General features: G+C 46.4%; 1 protein-coding gene across 1 annotated transcript in view; it reads left to right on the forward strand.

Moving 5' to 3' along the window:
• The first annotated feature begins 39 nt into the window (after positions 1-39).
• SPHK2 (sphingosine kinase 2) overlaps positions 40-26,855 on the forward strand; it is an 82,588-nt gene continuing 55,772 nt past the window's right edge. The window contains exons 1-2 of the mRNA XM_077457264.1: positions 40-306; positions 13,293-14,025. Coding sequence (XP_077313390.1) covers positions 13,611-14,025 — 415 coding nt within the window. The 5' untranslated portion in view covers positions 40-306; positions 13,293-13,610. The remainder of the gene's footprint in view (positions 307-13,292; positions 14,026-26,855) is intronic.

Genomic DNA, 26,855 nt, shown 5'->3' on the forward strand with positions numbered 1-26,855 from the left:
TCCTCGGCCGAAGAAGGTGATTGGCCGCCCCTTCTGTCCGTCTGTGAGTCGGTCCTGCAGCGCTTTCTCCAAAGAGTTGTCTCCTCACTTCCTGTGAGCGGAGCGCTGAGTCAAAGTGCTGTGTGTGTCGGGGAGGAGGAGGAGGCAGGCGGTGCCGGGACAGTGCGGCCACACTGAGCGCTTTGTCCTCTCTCCACACTCCGCTATGGTCTCATTATCTGCTTGTTACTCAAGTGTGCGGAGCCTTTGTGTGCTGGGAGCAACCAGGAGACTCAGCCCTCCTCCTCCATCATCTCATCATACAAGGTGAGTGCACATATAAACTACCTACCTCCTCCTGTACATGGTGAGTGTGCTGGACATTGATCAGCCAGAACGTTATGACAGGTGACATTCATTATCTCATGACAATGGCACCTGAACGTGGGTGAGAGAGATGAGGCAGCAGGTGAACATGCTGTCCCTGAAGTTGATGTAAGGATCTCAGTGACTGATGAGAACCACATTGAAATGGATAAAGGACCAGGTCAGAGCAACTCCAAATCTGCAGAACTTGTGGGACTGCAGTGGTCCAAAGAGGGAAAAATAAGCACCGGGGTCATGGACAGCCAGAGATCGTTGATTCCCCCCCCATAGGGAGGGAAGGCTGGATCCCATAGAAGAGATGCTGTACTGCAAATTGCTGCGAAAGCTAAAGTGGTTCTACAGGCTAAACATGTATTCCCTGCATTAGAGTACAAATGTCCCAGTAGTTCTATTGCCCCATCGCCCACTCCTGAATTCTCTCACTATCCAGCCCTGTGCCTGCATGCAGTTGCACTGTCTGTGTTCTCCTCCTCACAAGCTGCAGTGATAGCAGTCATTGGCTCTCGCTGCTGTCAATCAAATCCTGTGAGGAGGGGAGGGGGCTGTGCTGTGTGTGTCTGTGGACTCCCATAGCCCCAGCTCAGGATAGAGTCTGCAGGTGTGCCACCATGGCAAGTAGCTTCCTCTGTTGCCACACAGAGAAGAGGTTAAGCCAAGAGCACTAGTGGGGGACCAGAGAAGAGGAGGATCTGGGCTGCTTTGTGCAATAAAGTTACACAGAACAGGTAGGTATAACTTTTTTTTTTTTATTAACCACTTGCCAACCAGTCACATACCCGATACGTCATTGGACTTCCAAGTGATTACAGCATCATCCTGGTACCGTTTTTAGAGCCGATGATCAGCTCTCTTGTAACAGTAAACCTAGCTGCTAACTAGCCACTAGATTGCTTTTACAAACCGCAGGAGAGGACTCCGCCTTCTGCGGCTTGCTCTGGCTCTCCTGTCCCACTGGGAGACCCAAGCAACCAGCCAGCACATCTGCCAGCTGGCCGGACACCTGAACAAAGCCAGGAATCAACTTTGATCAGGTCAACATAGCAGTAACCCGGACGTGATAAACTGACACCAAAATAATTAAAAAATGCAGATCTTGGTGTTTTGAATGCTTTTGTACAGAGGAGGCATTTGGGACTTCTAGACCCCAGATCTCTCCATAAAGTGTACCTGTCATATGCCTGTTGCTGTCACAAGGGATGTTTACAAACCTTGTGACAACAAAAAAAGTAATAAAAAAACAAACAAAAAAAAACCTTTAAAGCAATAGTGCAAAAATAAGAGAAATGGGGGGGGGGGGATTAAAGTGGCCCGTGCTTGGGTATGAAGGTGAATACACACGTCGGTCCCGCATGCACACAAACATCGATCATCCTACATGTGAGGTATCACTGTGAACTTCGTCGTTGCATGGACTTGCATGCACAGTTTTAAAAATGTGACGCGTTTGGTATCTATTTACCCGACATAACATCATCTTTTATCAAAAAGTTGGGTTATGTATCTTTTTTTTTTTTTTTTTTTCCATTTAACATGTAAAAAAGTGTACCCCCCCCCCCCCCCAAACAAAATTGCATTTGATAAACCACTGCGCAAATATTGTGTGACATACAAAACTGTAAAACCCACCTATCTCTTCTCTAGGACCTTGTGTGTGTGTGTGTGTGTGTGTGTGTGTGGATATATATATATATATATATATATATATATATATATATATATATATTATTCTCGCACTTTCTCGCTCATGCTCTCTTTAGAGAGAGAATCTCCCCTGTCTTCAAGTGGTTAAATAACTATTGCTTACAACAGCTCCAATGCTAGTTCCGATAGAAAGGTGTCAGAACACACAGGTTATCGTAGTTTGTTGTGTATGGGGCTGTGTAGTTGCAGACTGGTCAGGGTGCTCACTCTGACCCTGTCCACAGCCAAAAGTACCTACAATGACCACTGAGCAATGGAAGTATGTGGACCGCTGAGATGAATCGCCTTTTTCTTTTGCATCTTGTGGATAGTTGTTGTACACATCCTTTCTAACATACATGTCATTGCTTACCTGGGGAAGAGATGGCACCAGGATGCCGTATGAGAAGACATGCTGGCTGAGTCTTAAAGGATCTGGTACTGATGGCTTGGTGTCAGATACCACAGCATACCTTCAGAGGTCTAGTGGCATCCATGCCTCGATGGGTTAGGGCTGTTTTGGTGTCAAAAGGGGGGTCTGCTCAATATTAGGTGGATGGTCATAATGGTATCACTGATTGGTGTAGACTACTCATGGAATACCTCCACAGGATGAAGGTAAACTGCCATATTGTGTGTGTGTGTGTGTGCGCGTGTGTGTGCGCGCGCGCAACATGGAGGAAGCCTTGAAATCACTCTCCAGTCTTAGGAAGAAAATATTTATTCCGTGTACAGCTCTCAGTACTTTGTGATCAGAGGGAAGATTCTTCCATAACTTTGTGGTCAGTGTAAATAAATAAAAATCCCCATTACAGAACGTTAGAAAGATGATTGGCTTCAGTGGTTACCTGATTGAGAGCCTTGCTTAAGGAACCCCTAGTAACCTCTGGAAGAATCCTGGGGTTCCATGGAGCTCCAGTTGAGAAAGGCTGGTATGTTTGAAACGTTTCATCTTGGATTTGGATTGAGCAGTGTAGGGAACTCCAGGTATAGGTTATATTGGTCCAGATTGGAGTGATGCAAGTACACACATTCCATCCCATTCACATCCATGACAAAACGGAGAATCGCTGTAGTAGTCACCATTGTCTTTCAGGTCCTGTGCAGAGCAGCTGTGAATAGATTCTGACTGCAAGCACACCACAGGTATGGAATGTGTATACTTTTGTAGAAAATATCCATACCTGGAGTTCAGCTGACTATACACTGTGCAGTCTCTGTTATGATGGACATACTGTTGTGCTCATAAGTTTACATACCCTGGCAGAATTTATGATTTCTTGGTCATTTGTCAGAGAATGTGAATAACACAAAAACATTTCTTTCACTCGTGGTTTATTGTTTGACTGAAGCCGTTTATTATCAATCAACTGTGCTTACTCTTTTTAAATCATAATGGCAAGAAACTACCCAAATTACCCTGATCAAAAGTTTAATGATTTTGGCCTGATAATATGCACACAAGTTGACACACATTATTTGCTTGTAATTTGTGTGTGTGTGTATAAAAGGTCAATGAGTTTCTGGACTCCTGACAGACCCTTTGCATCTTTCATCCAGTGCTGCACTGACGTTTCTGGATTCTGAGTCATGGGGAAAGCAAAATAATTGTCAAAGGATCTGCAGGAAAAGGTAGTTGAACTGTATAAAAACAGGAAAGGGATATAAAAAGATATCCAAGGAATTGGGCATGCCAATCAGCAGTGTTCAAACTCTAATCAAGAAGTGTAAAATTAGGGGTTCTGTGGAAACCAAACCATGGTCAGGTAGACCAACTAAAATGTCAGCCACAACTACCAGGAATGTTTTTTTGGGATGCAAAAACCCACAAATAACTTTAGGTGAAACACTGGACTGTATGACTGTTTCAAGAGGCACAATAAGGAGGAACTTGAAGAAAAATGGGCTGCATGGTCGAGTCCCCAGTGGAAAGACATTACTGCGCAAATGCCTCAAAGTATCTCGCTTACAATATGCCAACCAGCACATAGACAAGCCTCAAACCTTCTGGCACAAAGTCACTTGGACTGGTGAGACCAAAATTTTACTTTTTGGCCACAACCATAAATGCTACATTTGGAGAGGAGTCAACGAGGCCTATGATGGAAGGTACACCATTCCTACTGTGAAACATGGAGGTGGATTGCTGATGTTTTGGGGATGTGGGAGCTACAAAGGCACAGGAAATTTGGTCAAAATTGATGGCAAGATGAATGCAGTATGTTATCAAAAATACTGGAGGAACATTTGCATTCATCAGCCAGGAAGCTGCACGTGGGATGTACTCGGACATTCCAACATGACACTGGTTCAAAACACAAGACCAAGTCAACCTGTCATTGGCTACAGCAGAATAAAATGAAGGTTCTGTAGTGGCCATCTCAGTCCCCTGACCTCAATATAATTGAGCCACTCTGGGGAGAACGTGCAGTTCATGCAAGACAGCCCAAGAATTTACAGGAAATGGAGGCTTTTTTTACCAAGAGGAATGGGCAGCTTTACCATCTGAGACGATAAAGAGCCTCATCCACAAATGCCACAAAAGACTTCAAGCTGTCATTTGATGTTTTAAGGGGGCAATACATGGTATTAAGAACTGGGGTATGTACACTTTTGATCAGGGTCATTTGGGTAGTTTCTGTTGCCATTATGATTTAAAAAGAGTAAACATAGTTGATAATGGCTTCAGTCAAACACTAACCATGAGTGAAAAAGTTTTTGTGTGATCATTCATATTCTCTGAAAAATGGCCAAGAAATCATAAATTCGTCCAGGGTATATAAATTTATGAGCACAACTGTAAGTGAAACAATCTGGCTAATATGATCGTATCTATGAATCATCAAAAAGGCAGAAGAGCCTGCGGTGCAGCATGGTAGTGTGCCATTCATGGGCTTAAAAAGGGGGTGAGGAGGCAAGATATCCCCCCTCCACGTCTTGTCAAACACCTCTAAAAAGCGATCCAAGCATTGTTCCCTTTTCAGAGGAAAAGCAGCACTTGCTAGTGTAAACAAGCCTTGTCATCTCTGACCTTTTTTCTGGATTGAAGTGAACAATCGGCCGCAGTGATTTCAACATTGTGAGTCAATGTCTAACCACATCCAGTCATGCGTCTCGCAGGCAGATGTAAAGCTTCTGAATCACTGTACACATCCTTTCTAACATACAACAGAGCAGGGTATTAAAGTTTGTGAGTGAACTCTGAAAGGTTTTCCCTTAATCTCTGGGCCAATTCAGATCTCTGCTTGTGGGTAGAGGTAGGTTTTATTGTAGTTTGGTTTGTCATTGATAGAACTTCCCCACTCTGTGCTTGGGTGTCTCAGTCATATAATAATAATACAAGCACGTTAATTTGAAAAATACCTTACAAATGAACTCGTATACAAAATCTCAATCCGTGTACAATCTCCATTATTCATAAAATGAATGCTATTTTGCTTGGATTAATAATCCCCCTCAGTAATCTGCATGAACCAGGTAGGTAACCCCTCCAAAAAGCCCAGCGCTGAGCTACCTCAATAACCCAAATATATGAAAACCACAGATAACTATTAATATGGAAAAGTAACAATGTGCATAAATGAACTGCAACAGTTTAAAAATAAAAGAAACAACTTGGTGTCCATGCTAAGCATAAACAGAAAGCGAGTGCCTAGGATAATATAAAAGGAATAACCCACACGGAAGTCGCACAGTGTCCATATAGTAAATGGGAACAAATCCAAATGTGCTATTCCTTCAGCTGTGAGCTCACCAGACTTGGGCTTCAGGTTATTTGCCTCACTTTGCTACCCTGGGATAAAGTAAGCTCTGCAGGCTGACATGCAGGATGTTTCGCTTTGTCCAAGGAAGGCAAAACAGGATCTGCAAATCCCATCCACAGTTCCACTCTTTCAATGTCATCACCAAGCAGTATTCCAAATCGACACTATTATCTGATTTAAAAAACAAAACAAAACTACAATATAGTGTAGGAGGTATAAACACCAAACATACTTGCACACGGCTCTCTGTCTAATGCAGCACATGCTCAATAACCACAATCACTATTAAAGTGGTTCTAAAAGCAGAAGTGTGTTTTTTATTTTTAAAAATCTTAAAGCACGCTATGCATAATCCATCCATGTTTTACTATGCCCCATCTTGATCTAGCAATGTTGCACGAGAGTCCCCGGACTTGGCTGTCTGGGGGCTCGCTCTTCTCATTGGCTGAGACAGCAGCGGCACCATTGGCTCACATGGACACACAGAGCAGCGGCTCGGGTGCCCCTATAGCAAGCTGCAAAACCACTTCACAGAGCAGGTAAGTATAACATGTTTGTTATTTTTAAACAACCCCCCCCCCCCCCCCCCCAAGATTTTAATATTCCTTTTAATCCTACTGGTCACCCAGCTTGTATCTGATGTACGCAGATAGTTCTCCAGCCGCTCCTAGCTGGACTCAGGCTGCTGCCCTCCGTTCCGCCCTGTGACGCTTTTCGTTACTATGGCAACTTCTTCAGAAGGATCTACTGATAGTCTTTGGCTCCTTCACACGGTGCGATCCGCTCAGCAGGGGATCTTTCCGCTGATTTCCGCCAAGCAGACGGATGATAGGTCCGTGTCTGATCCGCTCATGCAGAGTAGACACTGACCCCGCTCTGTGGGCGGTTGGATGTGAACGGACCAATTGTCCATTTACACTCAACTACCATCCGATCCACTGGACGGAAGGGATCCGATTTGGATGTAGGTGGGTGTAAATATACATACATACATACATACATACATACATACATACATACATACATACATACACAACACACACACACACACACACACACACACACACACACACACACACACACACACACACACACACACACACACACCTGCCCAGCTTATAGTAAAATGACAGCCAGGCGTTAGCTCTCTTGTCCTGGGTAGACATCCTAAGAGATGGTATGCAAGATAATTTAAGAAATATGTGCTGATGTGATATTACAGGTTCATTTATTTAAAAAGGAAACATGTTCTACTTTCCTGCTCTGTGCAATGGTGTTTGCACAGAGCAGCCCTTGGTCTCCTCTTCTCAGAGTGCCCCCAAAGCAATCGGCTTGCTATAGGGTGCACTTGTGTGGTCGCTCCCTAGCCACACTCTGCCCATAAGACACACAGAATGGGGCTCAGCCCTGACTACCACTCCCTCCTCACTGGCTGTGATTGACAGCAGAAGTAGCCAATGTTTCCCTGCTGCTGTCCCTCAGCCAATGAGGAGGCAGAGGCTTGGGAGAGCAGCTGCTGTCTTGCACATCACTGGACCGATATTGGGCTTAGATAAGTATGTGGCTGTGGAGGGTGCTGCATGCTGAAGGTTTTTTACCTTCATGCAGAGAATGGTTGAAGGTAAAAAAAACACTTTATGTAAACGCTGGAAAAATGCACTTCATATACATCATTTTCAATTAGCCTAGTTCCCACAAGTGCACATAGCTAATGCATTTGCATGTTGACAAAAACCCTTCATGTAGTAATGTTCCTCCACAGTGCTGTACTTTCAGGTCCTTTTGAATTGGGTAATTAGCAAGGCACATTCAGACTGGGTTCACACCTATGTGAATTGGATGAGGGTAACCCGCATCCAATTCGCATGACAGGAGCTCGTGGCCGGATCACACATCTCTGTTGCGGCTGCAGAGCACCTTGCACAGGAACGTTGTGCGTCGTTGGCTCAGTTTCAGGGCCGAATTCAGGCAAAAATTTGGCCCTGGTTCATCACTGAAACGAAGAACAGGGATGCACCAGACTCCTGCTTCGAGCCGCATCGGTATTAGGTGTGAACCCAGCCTCATTAAGTCTTGCAGTTTCTGGGAGTGTAGTGTGAATCAGCCATTCTTAATAGCCATACACACCTGTGTCAAGAATTTACATTGCAAATTATCTGCTGGCACAAAGTCTAGTCCTTTCCAGCAATTGCTAACTTATATAGGAGGATACTGCTAAAATGTCAGAAGTCCACAGCTATCGCTTAATTTTAATCAATACTGTACATATGTTCTTATACAATCTGCAGTGACCTGCCTTTTTCTGCACTGGGCAAACCCAGGCCACCCATAGGACACATAGAAAACAATGGTTTTCTATGTGCATAATTCATACAACAATACTGGTGTGATGTGCAGATCACTGGATGTCATTGCAAAAGCAGCACAATGCACCACACTGCTGTGCAGTAACATGAAGGATCACTATGGGGGAGATTTACTGAACTGAAGAGTGCAAAATCTGGCGCAGCTCTGCGTAGAAACCATGGGGTGTTTTTTTTTTTTTTTTTTTTTTTTTTTTTTCTTGGTGAAGGCTTAATTGAACAAGCTAATGTTAGTAGTTGATTGCCTACCATGCAAAGCTGCACCAGATTGAAAGCTTCAGATTTAGACCCCTTTCACAGCACACCGCCCATTGCGTCGGCGGAAAAACGCTGCTATTTTTAGTGGCGTTTTACTGCTGGATTTGCGGCGCATTTCGTACGCTAGCGGGGCGCTTTTACCCCCCGCTAGCAGCCGAGAAAGGGTTAAAACCACCGGCAATACGATGCAATAGCGGCGTTTTGCTGGCGGTATTACAGAGCTGCCCCATTGATTTCAATGGGGAGCAGCGGTGGAGGAGCGGTAAACACACCGCTCCTTCACTGCTCCTAAGAAGCTGCTGGCAGGACTTTTCCCTGACGTCCTGCCAGCGCACCGCTGTAGTATGAAAGCCCTGGGGCTTTCACACTACAGACAATGGTGCAGCTTTTTTACAGCGGATTGCAGGCGCTATTTCTAACGCTATAGCGCCTGCAACATGCCCTGGTGTGAAAGGGGTCTTATTTACCCAAAATCCTATGTGACACTAAGTTAAAAAGAATAAACAAACCACGTTTAGCAATCCAATGTGCTGATTTGCCCATCAATGTTCCTTACGTTGACCCTGACGCCAGCCTGCATGGTAACATTCTGTGTTCTGGTATGAACCTAACCTTAGAACAGCAATAAACCTAAAGTAGAATTAAAGGCAATTTTTTCCCATTTTGGATGAAGTAAAGGATAGTTCTAACCCTTGTCATCTTTGTTCCATTGGGGAGATTTGTGAGGCATTTAGCATCCAGCTCTCATCTGTGTGAGCCCCGGTAATTAGACTTCTGGTGCTATCTGAAAGCATGATAACTCAGAAAACCTACCCCTTCTTATGTGTTGTACCCCAGATGTCCACATATTGCTTTATAAGGTTTTAAGTGTCAGTCCATAATTCTTTTTTAAAGAGGAGCTGCACAAAAAAAAAAAATATTAAAAGCCAGCAGCTACTAATATTGCAGCTGCTGACTTTTAATAATATCACACTTACCTGTCCCAGGTTCCAGCGATGTCGGCGGCAGATGACGAGCGATCGCTCGTCTCGCTGCAGCCACCGCCGCCATCCTCTGTCAGGGAATCGGGAAGTGAAGCATGGCGGCTTCACTGCCCGGTTCCCTACTGCGCATGCGCGAGTCGCGCTGTGCTGGTTCCCCGCTGTGTCTCTGGGAACTGTGTGTTTCCCAGAACACAACGGGGGGCGGAGCCATGCGGGGGTGGGCGGAGCCATGCGGCGGTCTGGCCGGAAGTGGGTGCAGTTACCTGGATTATCCAGGTAACTGTACCCCCCTCCCCCCCGAAAGGTGCCGATTGTGGCACCGGAGGGGGGGAGGGATAATACTAGCGGAACTTCCCCTTTAGGGTGAAGAACCGCTTTAAATACACTTGTGTTGAAGGAGGCTCCATTCAGGCTTGTACGACTCCAAACTTGTGCACCTTTGGATGGGTGTGATTTGGATGTGATTTGTTGTCCCTCTGCAAAGTCAGACCCACTGTTGCACCACTGATGTAAAAATAATTCAGGTATGACTTCATGCTACTTTTTCCGGATTAACATTGAAGTCTGTTTCCCTCTAGTTGTATGAAAGTCAGTCTAAAGTAATGTGTGAACTAGAGCTGCACAGCTAATTGTTAAAAAATCGCGTTCTCGATTCAACCACTCTGAGGATCTCGATTGCAGAGTTTGCCGATTCTTTCATATAACAAGGGGACAGAGTTATTTACTCTCTCAGCTGTCAAAAGAAAACATTTGGGCAGTCTGCCAAGTTTTTAAAATGAAACATTGTAACTAATTTGATAAACTTGTGTGTAAAGAAAAAATCCAGGCAGTCTGCCAAGTTTTTAAACAACTTGTAAATGCAGGAAGTTTAACCACTTAAAGTCTAAATCTTTTTCTGACACTTGTTTAAGGTAAAATCAATATTTTTTGCTAGAAATTACTTGGAACCCCCAAACATATATATTTTAGCAGAGACCCTAGGGAATAAAGTGTCAATTGCTGCAATATTATCTGTCACTGTATTTGCCCAGTGGTCTTTCAAATGCAATTTTTTTGGGGGGGAAAAAAATACACTTCAATGAATAATAAAAAAAAAACAGTAAAGTTAGCCCAATTTTTTTTTGTTTTAATGTGAAAGATAATATGCTGCGACAATCGTGATCTATCTTCTAAGCAAAAAAAAAAAAAAAATGGCATTCTCATTTTAGCCAGAATGAACTACTTTTGAAGTCACTGCGATTTTAGTTGCACACATATTAATGGTTATCATTGGAAAACATGAGGTGTGACTTTGGACATCAAAGTCGCATTATAAGTTGCACAAGTGTGAATTGGGTGTAAGAGGAAAATAGAGCAGGGTGTTGCCCAACTGACACAGCGGAGTCACATGAATTTTGCTCTCCACAGACGTATCCTGCTTGGCTGGAGTGGGAGAAAAATGTAAAAGAAAACGGTCATGAGAAAAAACGTGTAGACTGCCGCTGCTTGTAGTTGCCAGGCTGTAATGTTGATACAAACGCTGTATTGCATTCTGAGTCTATGGAGTTAATTTTACTAAAGACAAAAAAAAAAGTTCCTGGCAAGAGAATTTCCCCGTGGCTTATGGAATGGGGTGAAATTTCACTTTGCAAAGCACATCCAATCATGTGAAGGGGGGGGGGGGGGGGTTTCTTGCACATGATTAGGTGATGACGGTCAGCAAAGCTTCATTCACCGAGCTAAGAGAAAATCCCCATGCAAAGTGCACAGGCTGTTTGTCTTTATTAGGTCATGAAGATCCGAAGTATACATTTCAGCTGGGTGACTCCTCTTCACGTGTGCTGAATAGACTAGTGAACTAGACTTTGATCTTTAGTCATCTGTGTCTAGGGAATCATTTATCATGCTCCTCCATAAACAGGTGTGATGTCTTATTACACCAGTGTAGGCACATCATAAAGTAAGGGAATAAAGGTTGAACTGCATATTAATTTTTTTTTTCTGTGTTTTTCAGAATGAGCATTACAAATACAGATTCCAAATCACAAACTTTTAAATTATTTGTAGCCTGCTACACACTATCAAAACCATTTCATAGCCCAGGTCTGGGAATTTGGCAAAATCTATCCTTGTAATGGGGCCATTTGCACTGCAAGGGTTAAATGCTTGTTATGTCAGGGGGGGTAGAGGAACAGGCAGGATTACTTATGACTCCCCACTTCAGGACCATCCTCTTCTCTCTGAAGCCTCAGCCTGTGGGCTGTGCCTCTGCATCATCGTGTACAATGCAGGGATATTAAAGTGGTTGTAAACCCTTTACAACTAGTTTTTGCTACAAGTAAGCCTATAATGAGGCTACCTGTACTTACCCCAGATATCTCCTAAACCTGCACAGTTCAGGAGATATCCCCTGTATCAGCATGTGCCAACCTCATTGGCACATGCGCACTGAAACAATGGTATGTCCGTGCAGTTGCTTCAGGTAGTATGCCGTTACTGGCAGCTCCCGCGCCCATACGCGGGAGCGACGTCATCATGGCTCCAGCCAATCACAGCATAACTCCTGGAGCGATCTCACCGGAGCGGTGTACCAGGACCGCTGCAGGGGCTTTGATCTAAGGTAAGTAATTCATAATGAGCGAGTAAGCCTGTGTGCAGCCAAGGCTGGGAGCACCTTAGAGAGGAGGTTTTGTTGGACTGGTTGTGCAGCTGCATTATCCCTACACAAGTAAGCTTATTGAGCATTTAACCCCTGAAGAGGGGAACCTGGCTTGGTCCCCTTCAATTAAATTATTCTTCCAGGACAGCTCGTGAGAGTGGCACCACCTACCTAAAACAAGAAAGCACCATCCACATTCCACAACTAAATGTAAGGAGCACAGTCAACTAGTGTCCTTTGTATTTGTCTGGCCTAACAGGAACATCAGAATGGTTTTCTATTTTTCCCACAGGTCTTTATGCTAGTTGCAGGGATCTCCTCATGCATGCTCCCCCTTGATTCCAGGGACAGGGGACTTGGAGGGGCCATCTGGGGTTTTCTAGGCTACTTCTATATCCTAGTTGTGGGACCTTCTCTCCCCATCATCTTCTCGGTTTTCCCCAAGAGTCATTCTCCTCTGTAGAAGAAGCTGTCCCCGTAGGCACTAAGTCTCTAGTGGAGCCCACATTTGGTCAGGCTCTGAGCACTCATGGTTGGGCTGGCTAAGCCCCTGATGTATGCTACTGATTGATAATCATGGTTGCTGGCTTCCCCATATCTTTTGGAGAGACATCTGCATGGCTGAAGTAGGCTCATACTCTGCCCCATGGGCATCAGTGAGGTTGAAGCAGATGGATCTGGTGTCCCTTACTCTATATCTTTAGAGTAAGGGACTCTAAAAATGGCACCCAAACACGTATGAAGCATCATTTACTAATGCAGTGCAAATTGGGATCTCGGGCATTATTGCATCAATTCTGCCCAAGATCCCAAAAAGCCAGATGTGAATTGGGCCTAAAGGAAAAACAAAGTTCTGGTTTTACATTGACCTTGGATTTACCTGCTAAAATGTACACATTTCCTTGTGATCTTTCTGCCTCTCCTCTGCTCTTTTGCTTTTAGCATAAAGGGACGAAGACCATGCAGACCACATTCAAACATCTCCCTTCTACCTGGCCTTGTGAATACGGCTGAGAATCCCCGCACTGTTCTGTGGACCATGAATTTTCTCCTTTCTTTAAGCCCACATCGGTGTCTTCCTTCTGCCTTCTCTTTGCTTACAGGACAGGCACTTCTGTTGCAAGCCTAATTTTTGCCTTCAGTTTCAATAAATTCTGTTTTAATAATTGAATTCTTTTGTCTTGATTTGATATGTTTTTTTTTTTTTTTTTTTTTTTTTTTTTTTTTTTTTCGCCCACAGGAGGAAGATCTAAAGCTTGACTCTGGAGTTTCATCATCTAGAAGTGAGGAAATTTGAAGACGGTTTGGAGTGTGACCCTTGTTTTACAGACATATATTACTACTGAAATATGCAATCTTTTGCTATGGTGGTTTTACCTCCTTTTTTTTGCCTTTTTTGACAAAATGATAGTTAGATAAAGCTAGTTTTGTTCCTCTTTTGGGGATTTTTTTATTGTTTCCTTCTGTTTGCCTTTATGCATTTTCGCACCAAGTTTTATACACTTGTGCCATTGTATGGTAAGATCACAGCTAGTGACTTCCATACCACCAACGGAAAATGTCCACAACATATCGTCAGGCATCAGACACCTTGCTTCATGGAGAATTTGGTGTCTACCCATCCAAAGGCATTCGTTATGCACTCAGTCTGACCCAAACAGGGCTTCATATTCAGAGACTGGTGCCCAAACCTGAAGATGACCATCGAACAGTGCTTCCCATTATGGACATGGTGGGATGCCACACACTACGGAGTCGTGGCACAAATGATGTTTTTGCCTATTTTTCTATTTATTCCTATCCGATGAAGAAGAAAAAGGTTGCAATGGGCTCTACACGCGCTCGCCAAAGGTTGGTTCACACTTTTAGAGTGGATGAGGCCTCCAACTATGAACAAAATCAGTCTATTGCAGAGAAGTGGGCAACTGCAATCAAGTGCCTGATTCAAGATGTCCCCATCTCCAGTGACATCGGTAAGGACATTTTTGCAGCTGAATACAATTTTTGTTTTTCTCCCTCTTATGTTGTCCATTTGTGGGATTTGTATGTGTTTGTGAAATTCTAGAAAATCTAGCATCTTTAATATACCCAAGAGTATTCTGTACTTTCATGCTGCACAAACACAGTGACTAATGTGCCAGAAAAGAGCTGCGTTTTGTCTTCCAGCACATACCAGATGACAGTAGCAGATAGGCAGGGGCTGAGAGGTGAGGGGAGAATTTTTTTAGCAATAGTACATTTTATTGATCTACAGCTGTTGGTAGCCATCATCCCAAAATTACCAGCAAGTTTACTTTCACTTGCTCTTTCTGATCAGGACCACTTATCCATTTTCAGGTGGATCTGATTGGAAAAGCCATGCAAGTCTGTGGGCAGGTGAATGTAAACAGATGTTTGTCCATTTACATCCATCTACCTCTCTGTTTTTTTTAACAAATTGTGCTCCATTAGCTTCTTCTTGACAGTAGAAATCAGAAATGACAAAATCCATATTGCTTCTGAGTTCCTAGTAGCAAGGTGAGATCAACAAGTAGATTTTGTTGTCTGTCTTCCCTCTACCCAGCAACATCTGCCATGCGGGTCCTAGGCCCAGAAGCTGGGGTAGAGGAACCGGGGAATGTTTTGGGACGGGCTTCATTTTATAATCTGTGGGACAGTCACATGTTTACCTCTACCTGAAAGCCTGTCACAGTTGGCTTGTGAAATTTGCACACTCCCATCACTGTAAAACCCATTGCTGTTGCCGATGTATGCCGTATGCTGGTGGCGGTTAAAGACCCTGTAAATACAGAAAAATACCTGTTGACCTGCATGAAATGGGTTCTGCACCTGTATACTGTAGTGAGCTGACAGCACGCATTTTGTGTACTAGGTGTTTTTAGCAATGACCAGCCTATTTTTACTGAACTACTCTACCACCGCCACTCTCAGATCTTCACAATATAAAGGCTTATTCATCTGAAGTCCAAGATAACAACTAGAAGATATCTGAGCTAACACGGTTTGCAGTGGACAAAACTTTAACAGGTTGCATTGCACAGTGGGTGGAGATTAGGATGTAACGCCACCACCTATGAATTAGCTTGTCTGCAGACTGGTAGCGCATTCACGTCAAAGTGTAACTGTCAAGCACTCCTTCATACACTTTTTAAAGTGGTGTTGCCACCAAAAAATAAAATTTTTTTTTTTTTTTACTCCTCTCTAAATGCCTGTTGCTAGGGGGACCCTCGTAGTCTTCCTTCTTCATTGCCCGGGCTGGTGACATCACTTCCCCTCGTGCCGCACAGTCATCTGGGACCTGTCACGTGTCCCAGATGACACTGCGACGTATTACGGTGCTCTGCGCCACTCGCGCGTGCCCGGCTGTGAAGCCTCAGCCGGGTGCCCACAGTAAGAATGACGGCGGCACGGGGAACGAGGGGGGACTTCATTCCCCCGCATTGCAGGACCCTGGGACAGGTAAGTGTCCGATTATTAAAAGTCAGCAGCTGCAGTATTTGTAACTTCTAACTTCTTGGGGTGTAGGATGTGCTTATGTACGTAAACCACAATTGTGCAACACATATTAGTTATCCCTGAACTTGCTGGAGTGAGAGATGAAACCAAGTCCCTCATTCATGGCTAACTCCAAATTGATTACTGCTTTAACCCCTTGTTTGCTGTACTGCACAATATTGCAGGGCATTTGCAGAGTGGCCTTATTCGCTTGAATGGGTCATGCTTTGCAGGTGCTACACTCGCCAGCCATGACAGGGTGTATAACTCTTGCTGTAGCTGTGATGTGTACACCCCTGGATCCTGCAGCTAAAGGGGGTGCGGTTGGTCAGGTGGAAAAAAAGGACGTCTTAACTATGGGATTTTCCCAACTCCCAAACTGCAAATGTAAATGAACCCTTACTGTTCTGAGCCCCCTATAAGGCTGCTTTCACACTAATGTGCTGCTGTTTACCTGGACTTCTGGTGCAGTGTATCTGCAACCTTTCTGGGTTAGCTGTGCTTTGCCTTAGACTTTTATTATATCCTGCAGGTGTGGTGCAATTTTGAAAGCGCACCAAAACTGCACTCAGAGGGCATCAAACCTACAGGATATAATAGAAGCCTATGTTTAAGTACAGCAAATACACAGTAAAGCTGCAGGTACACTGCACCTGTGGTGTGGGTAAACAGCACATCAGTGTGAAAGTAGCCCTACACTATTATGCCCAGTGTATTGCTTTACACTGACTTGAAGATGTCCTTTCCTGCTACTGGCACCACTCTGGAGACCGCTAGCCAGGATAAGAAATGGAGTGCGTTTGGACAGGAGCCAGCACTACAGAGGAAGCATCGGTTTATGCGGCTCTTGCTCCCTACTACAACTTCAACTTTTACAAATAGTCCCTCTGCATGGCACTCTGATGCTCTGAGATGGCGGGTCAGCAAGCCCAGACTGTGATCTACCAGTCGCCTGGCTGCGATCTACTGGTTGCTGACCCCTGCTCCTAAGGGGTTTTCTTCTAAGATTGTCCTGTATTTTGGCTCCATTCATCTTCCCATCAACTCTGACCAGCTTTCCTGTTTCTGCTGAAGCAAAGCATCCCCACAACATGCTACCACCACCATGTTTCATGGTGGGGATGGTGTGTTCAGGGATGATGTGCAGTGTTAATTTTCCTCCACACATTGTGTTTTTCTTTTAGGCCAAAAAGTTCAATTTTGGTTTTATCTGACCAGAGCACCTTCTTCCACATGTTTGCTGTGTCCCCCACATGGCTTCTCGCAAACTGGAACTTCCTATGGCTTTCTTTCAACAATGGCTTTCTTCTTGCCGCTCTTCCATAAAGGACAGATTTGTGGAGTGCACGACTAATAGTTGTCCTGTGGACAGATTCTCCCACCTGAGCTGTGGATCTCTGCAACTCCTCCAGAGATACCATGGGTCTCTTGGCTGTTTCTCTTATTAATGCTCTCCTTGCCTGTCAGTTTAAGTGGATGGCCGTGTCTTGGTATGTTTGCAGTTGTGGCATACTTAGATGATGGAATAAACAGTGCGCCATGAGATATTCAACGCTTGGGTTGTGTTGGTTTATTTTATTTTTTATATAGCCTAACCCTGCTTTAAACTTTTGCACAACTTTATCCCTGACCTGTCTGGTGTGTTCTTTTTAGTCTTCATGATGCTATTTGCTTACTAAGGTTTTCTGATCTCTGTAGGCTTCACAGAATAGCTGTATTTGTATTTATACTGCAATTAAATTACACACAGGTGGACTCTACTAATTATATGACTTTTGAAGGCAATCGGTTCCACTAGATTTTAGTTGGGGATATCAGTAAAGGGGGCTGAATACAAATGCATGCCACTAATCAACACAACTCCAGCGGTAACATTTTTTGATCTTATGCTGGCCATACACCATACAATTCTCCTCTATGGATCTCCCCCAGATCTACCAAAAACCACACATTATGAGGCCAAATCTAAACACCTTCAATGTGTATGCAATCAGACAGGCCCTTATACCACACAGCTGAAGGCAGGGGTACGCATCGTGGCGATCGTTGTTGCGGGGTGTCAGTCTGACACACCGCAACTACGATCTCCATAAAGAGTCTCTGACGGAGACTCTTTACCATGTGATCAGCCGTGTCCAATCACGGCTGATCACAGTGTAAATAGGAAGAGCCGGTGATCGGCTTTTCCTCACTCGCGTCTGTCAGACGCGAGTAGAGGAGAGCCGATCGGCTGCTCCTCTGGCGGGGGGGGTCTGTGCTGTTCCCCCCCCCCCCCTGAGGATGCCCTCACTGGACCACCAGGGATGCCCAGCAACAGGTATGCCCCTCTAGACCACCAGCGATGCCAGTCAGTGCCCACAATGGGCATCACTGATTGGCATCCATCGCTATACAATACTGTACACTACAATGCCCAGCCGTGCCGCCTATCCATGGCCATCCGTGCCACCTGTGTCGCATATCATTGCCATCTATCAGTGCCACTTCATTGATGCCACCTCATTGGTGCCCATCAGTGCCACCTTATCATTGCCAGTCACTGCGGCCCCGTCAGTGCCCATCAGTGAAGGAGAAAACAAAGTTTTGTAACTGAAACAAAAAATTTTTTTTTCAAAATGTTTGGCCTTTTTTTATTTGTTTAGCAGAAAATAAAAATCCCAGAGGTGATCAAATACCACCAAAAGAAAGCTCTATTTGTGGGAACAAAATTATAAAAATTTAGCTTGGGTACAGTGTAGCATGACCGCGCAATTGTCATTCAAAGTGCGACAGAGCTGAAAGCTCAAAATTCATCTGGGCAGGAAGGTGTATAAGTGCCTGGTATTGAAGTGGTTAATAAACTTAAACTTAAACAACTGGATCACCGCTTTAAATATTGTACCTCTGTGAGTAGTCATCATCCTTGGTTTTGTTGCAGCTCAGTTAGGCTTAGTTTACATTTGTGATGGGGGTAAAAACATGTGATTGAGCTGTGTTTTTACTATTCTCCCTAAGCTGCAAAGGCAGCCATGCTGGTGTATACAGAGGCCGTGGCCATAATACTTTGTGAGCATATTATTTTTTTTCCCCCGTTGTTGCATTTCGAGGACAGTACAAGCATGACTGGTTCAGTTGGACTGCTGCAACTGCTTGCAATGCTTGCATTTGTGGCACGGTGCTGTGGACCTTTAGGGTTTAAAACAGGTGGTGAGAAATGTGACATATCACTACCTCTCCACCTATCAAATGCCCTCTAAAAAGTGATCGACCATAGATTGCTCTTCTGAGGGCCAATCAAGTGTAAAGGAGCCCAGAACCTAAATTTACTGGTCCATTGGTAATGCTTTTTGTTCACCAAGAGCTCATTTTACTGTATTAAAGAGGAGGGCCAGCTTTAAAAAACATTTTTTTTTAAAGTCAGCAGCTGCAAACACTGTAGCTGCTGACTTTTAATAAGCAGACTTACCTGTCCAGGGCGCCCGCGATGTTGGCCAACCCGTCTCTCGACTCTCGTGTCCCGACGCCACCATTTCAACTAAGGGAAACAGGCAGTGGAGCCTTGCGGCTTTACTGCCCGTTTCCTATTGCGCATGCGTGAGTCGCCCAGCGCTTTGTGAATGTTTGTAGAATTTTGAGGAAAATAATGAATTTAATCCATTTTGAACTAAGGCTGTAACATAACAAAATGTGGAAAAAGTGAAGCGCTGTGAATACTTTCCGGATGCACTGTACTTGCATGATCCTTCGCTCCCTGGCAGGCGGTGCTCCCCCATGCTCTGGTGGTGGACTGTTTCTTGATGTCCTTGGGTCAAATGCAAGCCTATGATCCCTGCATCAACCATGATGATGTCAGAGAACTTTAAATAACCTGAACATTGGTAAGAAGAGACTGCAGGGACCAGTTAAGCAATGCAATGGAGCCTACAGGAGCTGAGGATTGGCTGGTAAAACTGCTGTACTCAATGCCTCAGAGTGCAGCCACAGCCCCAATGCAAGGGAAGCTTTTTAGGTTTCCTGGCGTTCAGTTTTGGCAGGGGAGGATAATTCTATTTCCCAAGATACAGATCAGATGTTCTAAAATAATCAACATAAAGTGCAGGAGGCAAACAAAAATGACTCTTTTGTGTAAATGTTACAGCAATAACGTGAATACGTTTTTTACTGAAAATTCTGAATAGTCTCCTATACAGTATAAAGTGAGCAAGTCTTGGGAATTTATTGACCCGGGGTGATGTGCTGACAATTGTTCAGCTCTGGGAAATGTGGATTTGGGATGGTCTGCCCTTGATGTGGGCTCTTCTGGACTGCAGCCCAGAATCATTCATGTAGCTGAAAAAGGCTTGCCCATCTGACCACGGTATAGCTGCCTCAGATCCTCTTGCTTGTCGCGCCAAGCACATGATTCCTTGTGATGTTTCCTTAATAAATAGAATTATCTGTAAAAAATAAAATAAAAAAATAATAATAATTATTGCTATAGCAAATACAAAAAAATTAAAAAATTAATTCTAAAAGTGAACTTCTTTTTTCCTAATGTTAGGCCCATGGTTCACTTTAATGTCTCTTAAGAGCTTATACTTTTGTTCCCTGCTGTTCTATTCAGCAGCTGAGAATGAGGAAATCAATCTCTATAATGCTTTGGGATATTCTCCCTTTGAAATTCCATCCCCATTCTGTTTTTAGGGTGGCTACTTTCCCTTGCAGGATCCCCAGGGGGTCTGCTGTAGTCACCCTTGTGCACGCATTCCCACCCTGGACTGCAGCTGATGCGGGTGGAAGGATCAGAATAAACGCCGTACTCATGTGTATGCATGAGCTTTCTTTTGATGGTGCTCGTCTTGATGGGACATATAAATTGAGGCTTTCGTGTGACCATGCTGTTAAAGTGGTCCTACAGTCTAAGCATTTTTACTTCTATGCATTAAAGTAAAAAAAAATACCCACAACCTACCATGGCTTGCTGAGAGGGCACTTGTAAGAAGGAGCAGAGAGCATTGGTGGCGGGATTACAGAAGAGGAGTTAAGAATTCACTCTGTACAATACCATTGCGTAGAGCAGGTAAGTATAACCTCTTTTATTTTAAATAAACAATATCCTTTGCAATCACTAGTGTGCATGCTCCCTGACCGGAAGTTTGGGAATCTGCTAAATGAGAAGCTGAGTAAATGGCTTTTCTACGAAAAAGTTGTGTTTTTGGACATATGCACAATGTGCACGTCTACCTGGTGGAAATTAACCACCCGACCTCCAGAAGCTTTAACCCCCCCCCCCCCCCCTCACGACCAGGCTATTATTTTGCAATACAGCACTGCGCTACTTCAACTGACAGTTGTGCAATCATGCAGCGCTGTACCCAAATAAAAATTTGTCTATTTTCCCACAAATACAGATTTCTTTTTGTGGTATTTGATCACCACTACGTCTTCTTCTTTTTTTTTGCACGATAGATATGTATGTCAGTCACAGTAGATTGTGCTTAGCAATTAAGCCTTCCCACAGGCTTAAAGATAGTGTTCAAATGGGATTGCTGCACAAAAATTATTTTATTTAGGAAAAAAACTCATCAAAAAGACATCAGTGCAATCATGATATAACAGTTTTGGGCTATTATGGATCATGCCCTTCCTCAGAAAATCATGCTTATGATTGTACGGATGTCTTATTGATTTTATTTTTATTTTATTTTTTTTTAAGCCAGCAGCTACAAATACTGCAGCTGCTGACTTTTAAAATAATGACACTTACCCGCCCAGCGCGCCTGCGATGTCGGCACCCGAAGCCGATCTCTCGATCGTCTCTCGGGTGCTGCCGCCGCCATCTTGGGTATGGGAATCAGGAAGTGGAGCCTTGCGGCTTCATTTCCCGGTTCCCTACTGCGCATGCGCGAGTCGCGCTGCGCAATAAGGATGGTCCCCGCTGTCTCTGGGATCCGTGTGTTTCCCAGCAGGCAGCGGGGGACCTTCGGAAAGGGGTGTAGATTCTGCAGAATCTACGCCGGAGGTGGGTGCCAATTGTGGCGCTGGAGGGGGGGAGGGTTCCAATGAGCGGAAGTTCCACTTTAGGGTGTAGCTCCGCTTTAAGAATTTTTGTACAGCAACCCGATTTTGGAAAAAAAAATAAAAAATGATGGTGGCTATCAGCGACTTATAGCACGACTGCAATATTGTGGCAGACATACCGACACTTTGTGGGAACCAGTGACCCTAATATAGTGATCAGTGCTAAAAATATGCACTGTCACTGTACTAATGACACTGGCTGGGAAGGGGTTAAACATCTAGGGCGATCAAAGCGTTAACTGCCTAGTCTGTTTTTTGAGCAAGGTGTTAGGCGCTTTTACTAAGGGAAGTGATGGATTTTATTCAGCACGAAGCTCTGCCTGTGTCTCTGCCTAACGATTGGCGAGTGCTGGCAGACAGCTATAGCCCGGAACTTGCAGATTGGCTTCTGCTGCGAATAATCACAGTAGAAGCAGCCTGCCTTTGATGCGTGCTCCCTAGGCGGAAGTGTGTGTGTGAGAAAGAGAGATGCACACATATATTTTTATTATATCTTTTCTTGTGAGAACGCTGAAGAAATTGCTTTGCTACAATGGTAAAGTAGTGAGTGTACAGCTTGCATAACAGTGTACTTTTTTTTTTTTTGTCCTCTTTTTAAAATAACACACAGCCATTAATGTCTAAACTGCTGGCAACAAAAGTGAGTACATCCCCAAGTGAAAATGCCCAAATTGGGCCCAAAGTTTCAATATATTGTGTGCCCACCATTTTATCCAGTGCTGCTTTAAAATCGCTTGGGCATGAAGTTCAGCAGAGCATCGCAGGTTGCCACTGGAGTCTTCTTCCACTCCATGACGACATCATGGAACTGGTGGATGTTGGAGACCTTGTGCTCCTCCACCTTCCGTTTTGAAGATGCCCCACAGATGCTCAATAGGCTTTAGGTCTGGACACATGGTTGGCCAGTCCATCACCTTTACCCTCAGCTTCTTTAGCAAGGCAGTGGTCATCTTGGAGGTGCGTTTTGGGTCCTTATGTTGGAATACTGCCCTGCAGCCCAGTCTCTGAAGGGAAGGGGGTTATGCTCTGCTTCAGTATGTCACAGTACATTTTACATTAGGGAGGAGGGCTGTAGGTTCCCTTGTCAATGCAATAGTCAGCCCAATACTTAAAAAGCCCTCACTGGACTCAACCAATCTTAACAACCTACGCCCCATCTGCTTGCTCCCCTTTTTAAATCCAAACTCCTTGAACATCTGTCTACAACCAACTGAGTGACCACCTTGCCGAGAATGGGCTTCCTGGTCCACTTCAGTTTGGATTTAGTCAACGCTTCACAGAAACTGCTCTTCTAAATCTACTAACGGGTCAAAACCAATGGACACTATTCTGTACTCCTACTCCTGGACCTTTCTGCTGCCCTTTGATACAGTTGACCACCCCCTCCTCCTCAAAACTCCACACCTTTTGGTCTCTGCGATTGTACTCTTCACTGGTTTTCTTTCTACTTATCCAACCACACCTTTTTAGTGTTGCTTACAATTCTACTTCATCTCTCCTCCTCCTCCTCCTCAGTCTCCTCCTCCTCCTCCTCCTCCTCCTCCTCCTCCTCAGTCTCCTCCTCAGTCTCCTCCTCCTCCTCCTCCTCAGTCTCCGTCTCCTCAGTCTCCTCCTCCTCCTCCTCCTCAGTCTCCGTCTCCTCAGTCTCCTCCTCCTCCTCCTCCTCAGTCTCCGTCTCCTCAGTCTCCTCCTCCTACCCCTCAGTCTCCGTCTCCTCAGTCTCCTCCTCCTACCCCTCAGTCTCCTCCTCCTCAGTCTCCTCCTCCTCAGTCTCCTCCTCCTCCTCAGTCTCCTCCTCCTCCTCAGTCTCCTCCTCCTCCTCAGTCTCCTCCTCCTCCTCAGTCTCCTCCTCCTCCTCAGTCTCCTCCTCCTCCTCAGTCTCCTCCTCCTCCTCAGTCTCCTCCTCCTCCTCAGTCTCCTCCTCCTCCTCAGTCTCCTCCTCCTCCTCAGTCTCCTCCTCCTCCTCAGTCTCCTCCTCCTCCTCAGTCTCCTCCTCCTCCTCAGTCTCCTCCTCCTCCTCAGTCTCCTCCTCCTCCTCAGTCTCCTCCTCCTCCTCAGTCTCCTCCTCAGTCTCCTCCTCAGTCTCCTCCTCCTCCTCAGTCACCTCCTCCTACCCCTCAGTCTCCGTCTCCTACCCCTCAGTCTCCGTCTCCTCAGTCTCCTCCTCCTACCCCTCAGTCTCCGTCTCCTCAGTCTCCTCCTCCTACCCCTCAGTCTCCGTCTCCTCAGTCTCCTCCTCCTACCCCTCAGTCTCCGTCTCCTCAGTCTCCTCCTCCTACCCCTCAGTCTCCGTCTCCTCAGTCTCCTCCTCCTACCCCTCAGTCTCCTCCTCCTACTCCTCAGTCTCCTCCTCCTACTCCTCAGTCTCCTCCTCCTACCCCTCAGTCTCCTCCTCCTACCCCTCAGTCTCCTCCTCCTACCCCTCAGTCTCCTCCTCCTACCCCTCAGTCTCCTCCTCCTACCCCTCAGTCTCCTCCTCCTACCCCTCAGTCTCCTCCTCCTACCCCTCAGTCTCCTCCTCCTACCCCTCAGTCTCCTCCTCCTCCTCCGTCAGCTGATGGCTTCCAATACCATCTCTATGCCGACGAGGCCCAAATCTATTTTTCTCCTCCTCCTCCTCCTCCTCCTCCTCCTCCTCCTCCTCCTCCTCCTCCTCCTCCTCCTCCTCCGTCAGCTGATGGCTTCCAATACCATCTCTATGCCGACGAGGCCCAAATCTATTTTTCTACCCCTCAGTCTCCTCCTCCTCCTCCTCCGTCAGCTGATGGCTTCCAATACCATCTCTATGCCGACGAGGCCCAAATCTATTTTTCTACCCCTCAGTCTCCTCCTCCTCCTCCTCCTCCTCCTCCTCCTCCTCCTCCGTCAGCTGATGGCTTCCAATACCATCTCTATGCCGACGAGGCCCAAATCTATTTTTCTACCCCTCAGTCTCCTCCTCCTCCTCCTCCTCCTCCTCCTCCTCCTCCTCCTCCTCCTCCTCCTCCTCCTCCTCCTCCGTCAGCTGATGGCTTCCAATACCATCTCTATGCCGACGAGGCCCAAATCTATTTTTCTACCCCTCAGTCTCCTCCTCCTCCTCCTCCTCCTCCTCCTCCTCCTCCGTCAGCTGATGGCTTCCAATACCATCTCTATGCCGACGAGGCCCAAATCTATTTTTCTACCCCTCAGTCTCCTCCTCCTCCTCCTCCTCCGTCAGCTGATGGCTTCCAATACCATCTCTATGCCGACGAGGCCCAAATCTATTTTTCTACCCCTCAGTCTCCTCCTCCTCCTCCTCCTCCTCCTCCTCCTCCTCCTCCTCCTCCTCCTCCCCCTCAGTCTCCTCCTCCCCCTCAGTCTCCTCCTCCTCCTCCCCCTCAGTCTCCTCCTCCTCCTCCCCCTCAGTCTCCTCCTCCTCCCCCTCAGTCTCCTCCTCCTCCTCCTCCTCCTCCCCCTCAGTCTCCTCCTCCTCCTCCTCCTCCTCCTCCTCCTCCTCCTCAGTCTCCTCCTCCTCCTCCTCCCCCTCAGTCTCCTCCTCCGTCTCCTCCTCCTCAGTCTCCTCCTCCGTCTCCTCCTCCTCCTCCTCCTCCTCCCCCTCAGTCTCCTCCTCCGTCTCCTCCTCCCCCTCAGTCTCCTCCTCCTCCTCCTCCTCCTCCTCCTCCTCCTCCTCCTCCTCCTCCCCCTCAGTCTCCTCCTCCTCCCCCTCAGTCTCCTCCTCCGTCTCCTCCTCCTCCTCCCCCTCAGTCTCCTCCTCCGTCTCCTCCTCCTCCTCCTCCTCCCCCTCAGTCTCCTCCTCCTCCTCCTCCTCCTCCTCCTCCTCAGCTGATGGCTTCCAATACCATCTCTATGCCGACGAGGCCCAAATCTATTTTTCTACCCCTCAGTCTCCTCCTCCTCCTCCTCCTCCTCCTCCGTCAGCTGATGGCTTCCAATACCATCTCTATGCCGACGAGGCCCAAATCTATTTTTCTACCCCTCAGTCTCCTCCTCCTCCTCCTCCTCCTCCTCCTCCGTCAGCTGATGGCTTCCAATACCATCTCTATGCCGACGAGGCCCAAATCTATTTTTCTACCCCTCAGTCTCCTCCTCCTCCTCCTCCTCCTCCTCCTCCTCCTCCTCCTCCTCCTCCGTCAGCTGATGGCTTCCAATACCATCTCTATGCCGACGAGGCCCAAATCTATTTTTCTACCCCTCAGCCTCCTCCTCCTCCTCCTCCTCCTCCTCCTCCTCCTCCTCCCCCCCTCAGTCTCCTCCTCCTCCTCCCCCTCAGTCTCCTCCTCCTCCTCCCCCTCAGTCTCCTCCCCCTCAGTCTCCTCCCCCTCAGTCTCCTCCTCCTCAGTCTCCTCCTCCTCCTCCTCAGTCTCCTCCTCCTCCTCCTCAGTCTCCTCCTCCTCCTCCTCAGTCTCCTCCTCCTCCTCCTCAGTCTCCTCCTCCTCCTCCTCCTCCTCCTCAGCTGATGGCTTCCAATACCATCTCTATGCCGACGAGGCCCAAATCTATTTTTCTACCCCTCAGTCTCCTCCTCCTCCTCCTCCTCCTCAGCTGATGGCTTCCAATACCATCTCTATGCCGACGAGGCCCAAATCAATTTTTCTACCCCTCAGTCTCCTCCTCCTCCTCCTCCTCCTCCTCCTCCTCCTCCTCCTCCGTCAGCTGATGGCTTCCAATACCATCTCTATGCCGACGAGGCCCAAATCAATTTTTCTACCCCTCAGTCTCCTCCTCCTCCTCCTCCTCCTCCTCCTCCTCCTCCTCCTCCTCCTCCTCCGTCAGCTGATGGCTTCCAATACCATCTCTATGCCGACGAGGCCCAAATCTATTTTTCTACCCCTCAGTCTCCTCCTCCTCCTCCTCCTCCTCCTCCTCCTCCTCCTCCTCCGTCAGCTGATGGCTTCCAATACCATCTCTATGCCGACGAGGCCCAAATCTATTTTTCTACCCCTCCTCCTCCTCCTCCTCCTCCTCCTCCTCCTCCTCCTCCTCCTCCTCCTCCTCCTCCTCCCTCCTCCTCCTCCTCCGTCAGCTGATGGCTTCCAATACCATCTCTATGCCGACGAGGCCCAAATCTATTTTTCTACCCCTCCTCCTCCTCCTCCTCCTCCTCCTCCTCCGTCAGCTGATGGCTTCCAATACCATCTCTATGCCGACGAGGCCCAAATCTATTTTTCTACCCCTCAGTCTCCTCCTCCTCCTCCTCCTCCTCCTCCTCCTCCTCCTCCTCCTCCTCCTCCTCCTCCTCCTCCTCCGTCAGCTGATGGCTTCCAATACCATCTCTATGCCGACGAGG

Source organism: Lithobates pipiens, unplaced genomic scaffold, assembly GCF_037356315.1.
Source record: "Lithobates pipiens isolate NorthernLeopardFrog02 unplaced genomic scaffold, aLitPip1_a1.2 Scaffold_27, whole genome shotgun sequence".
Taxonomy (NCBI): Eukaryota; Metazoa; Chordata; class Amphibia; order Anura; family Ranidae; genus Lithobates; species Lithobates pipiens.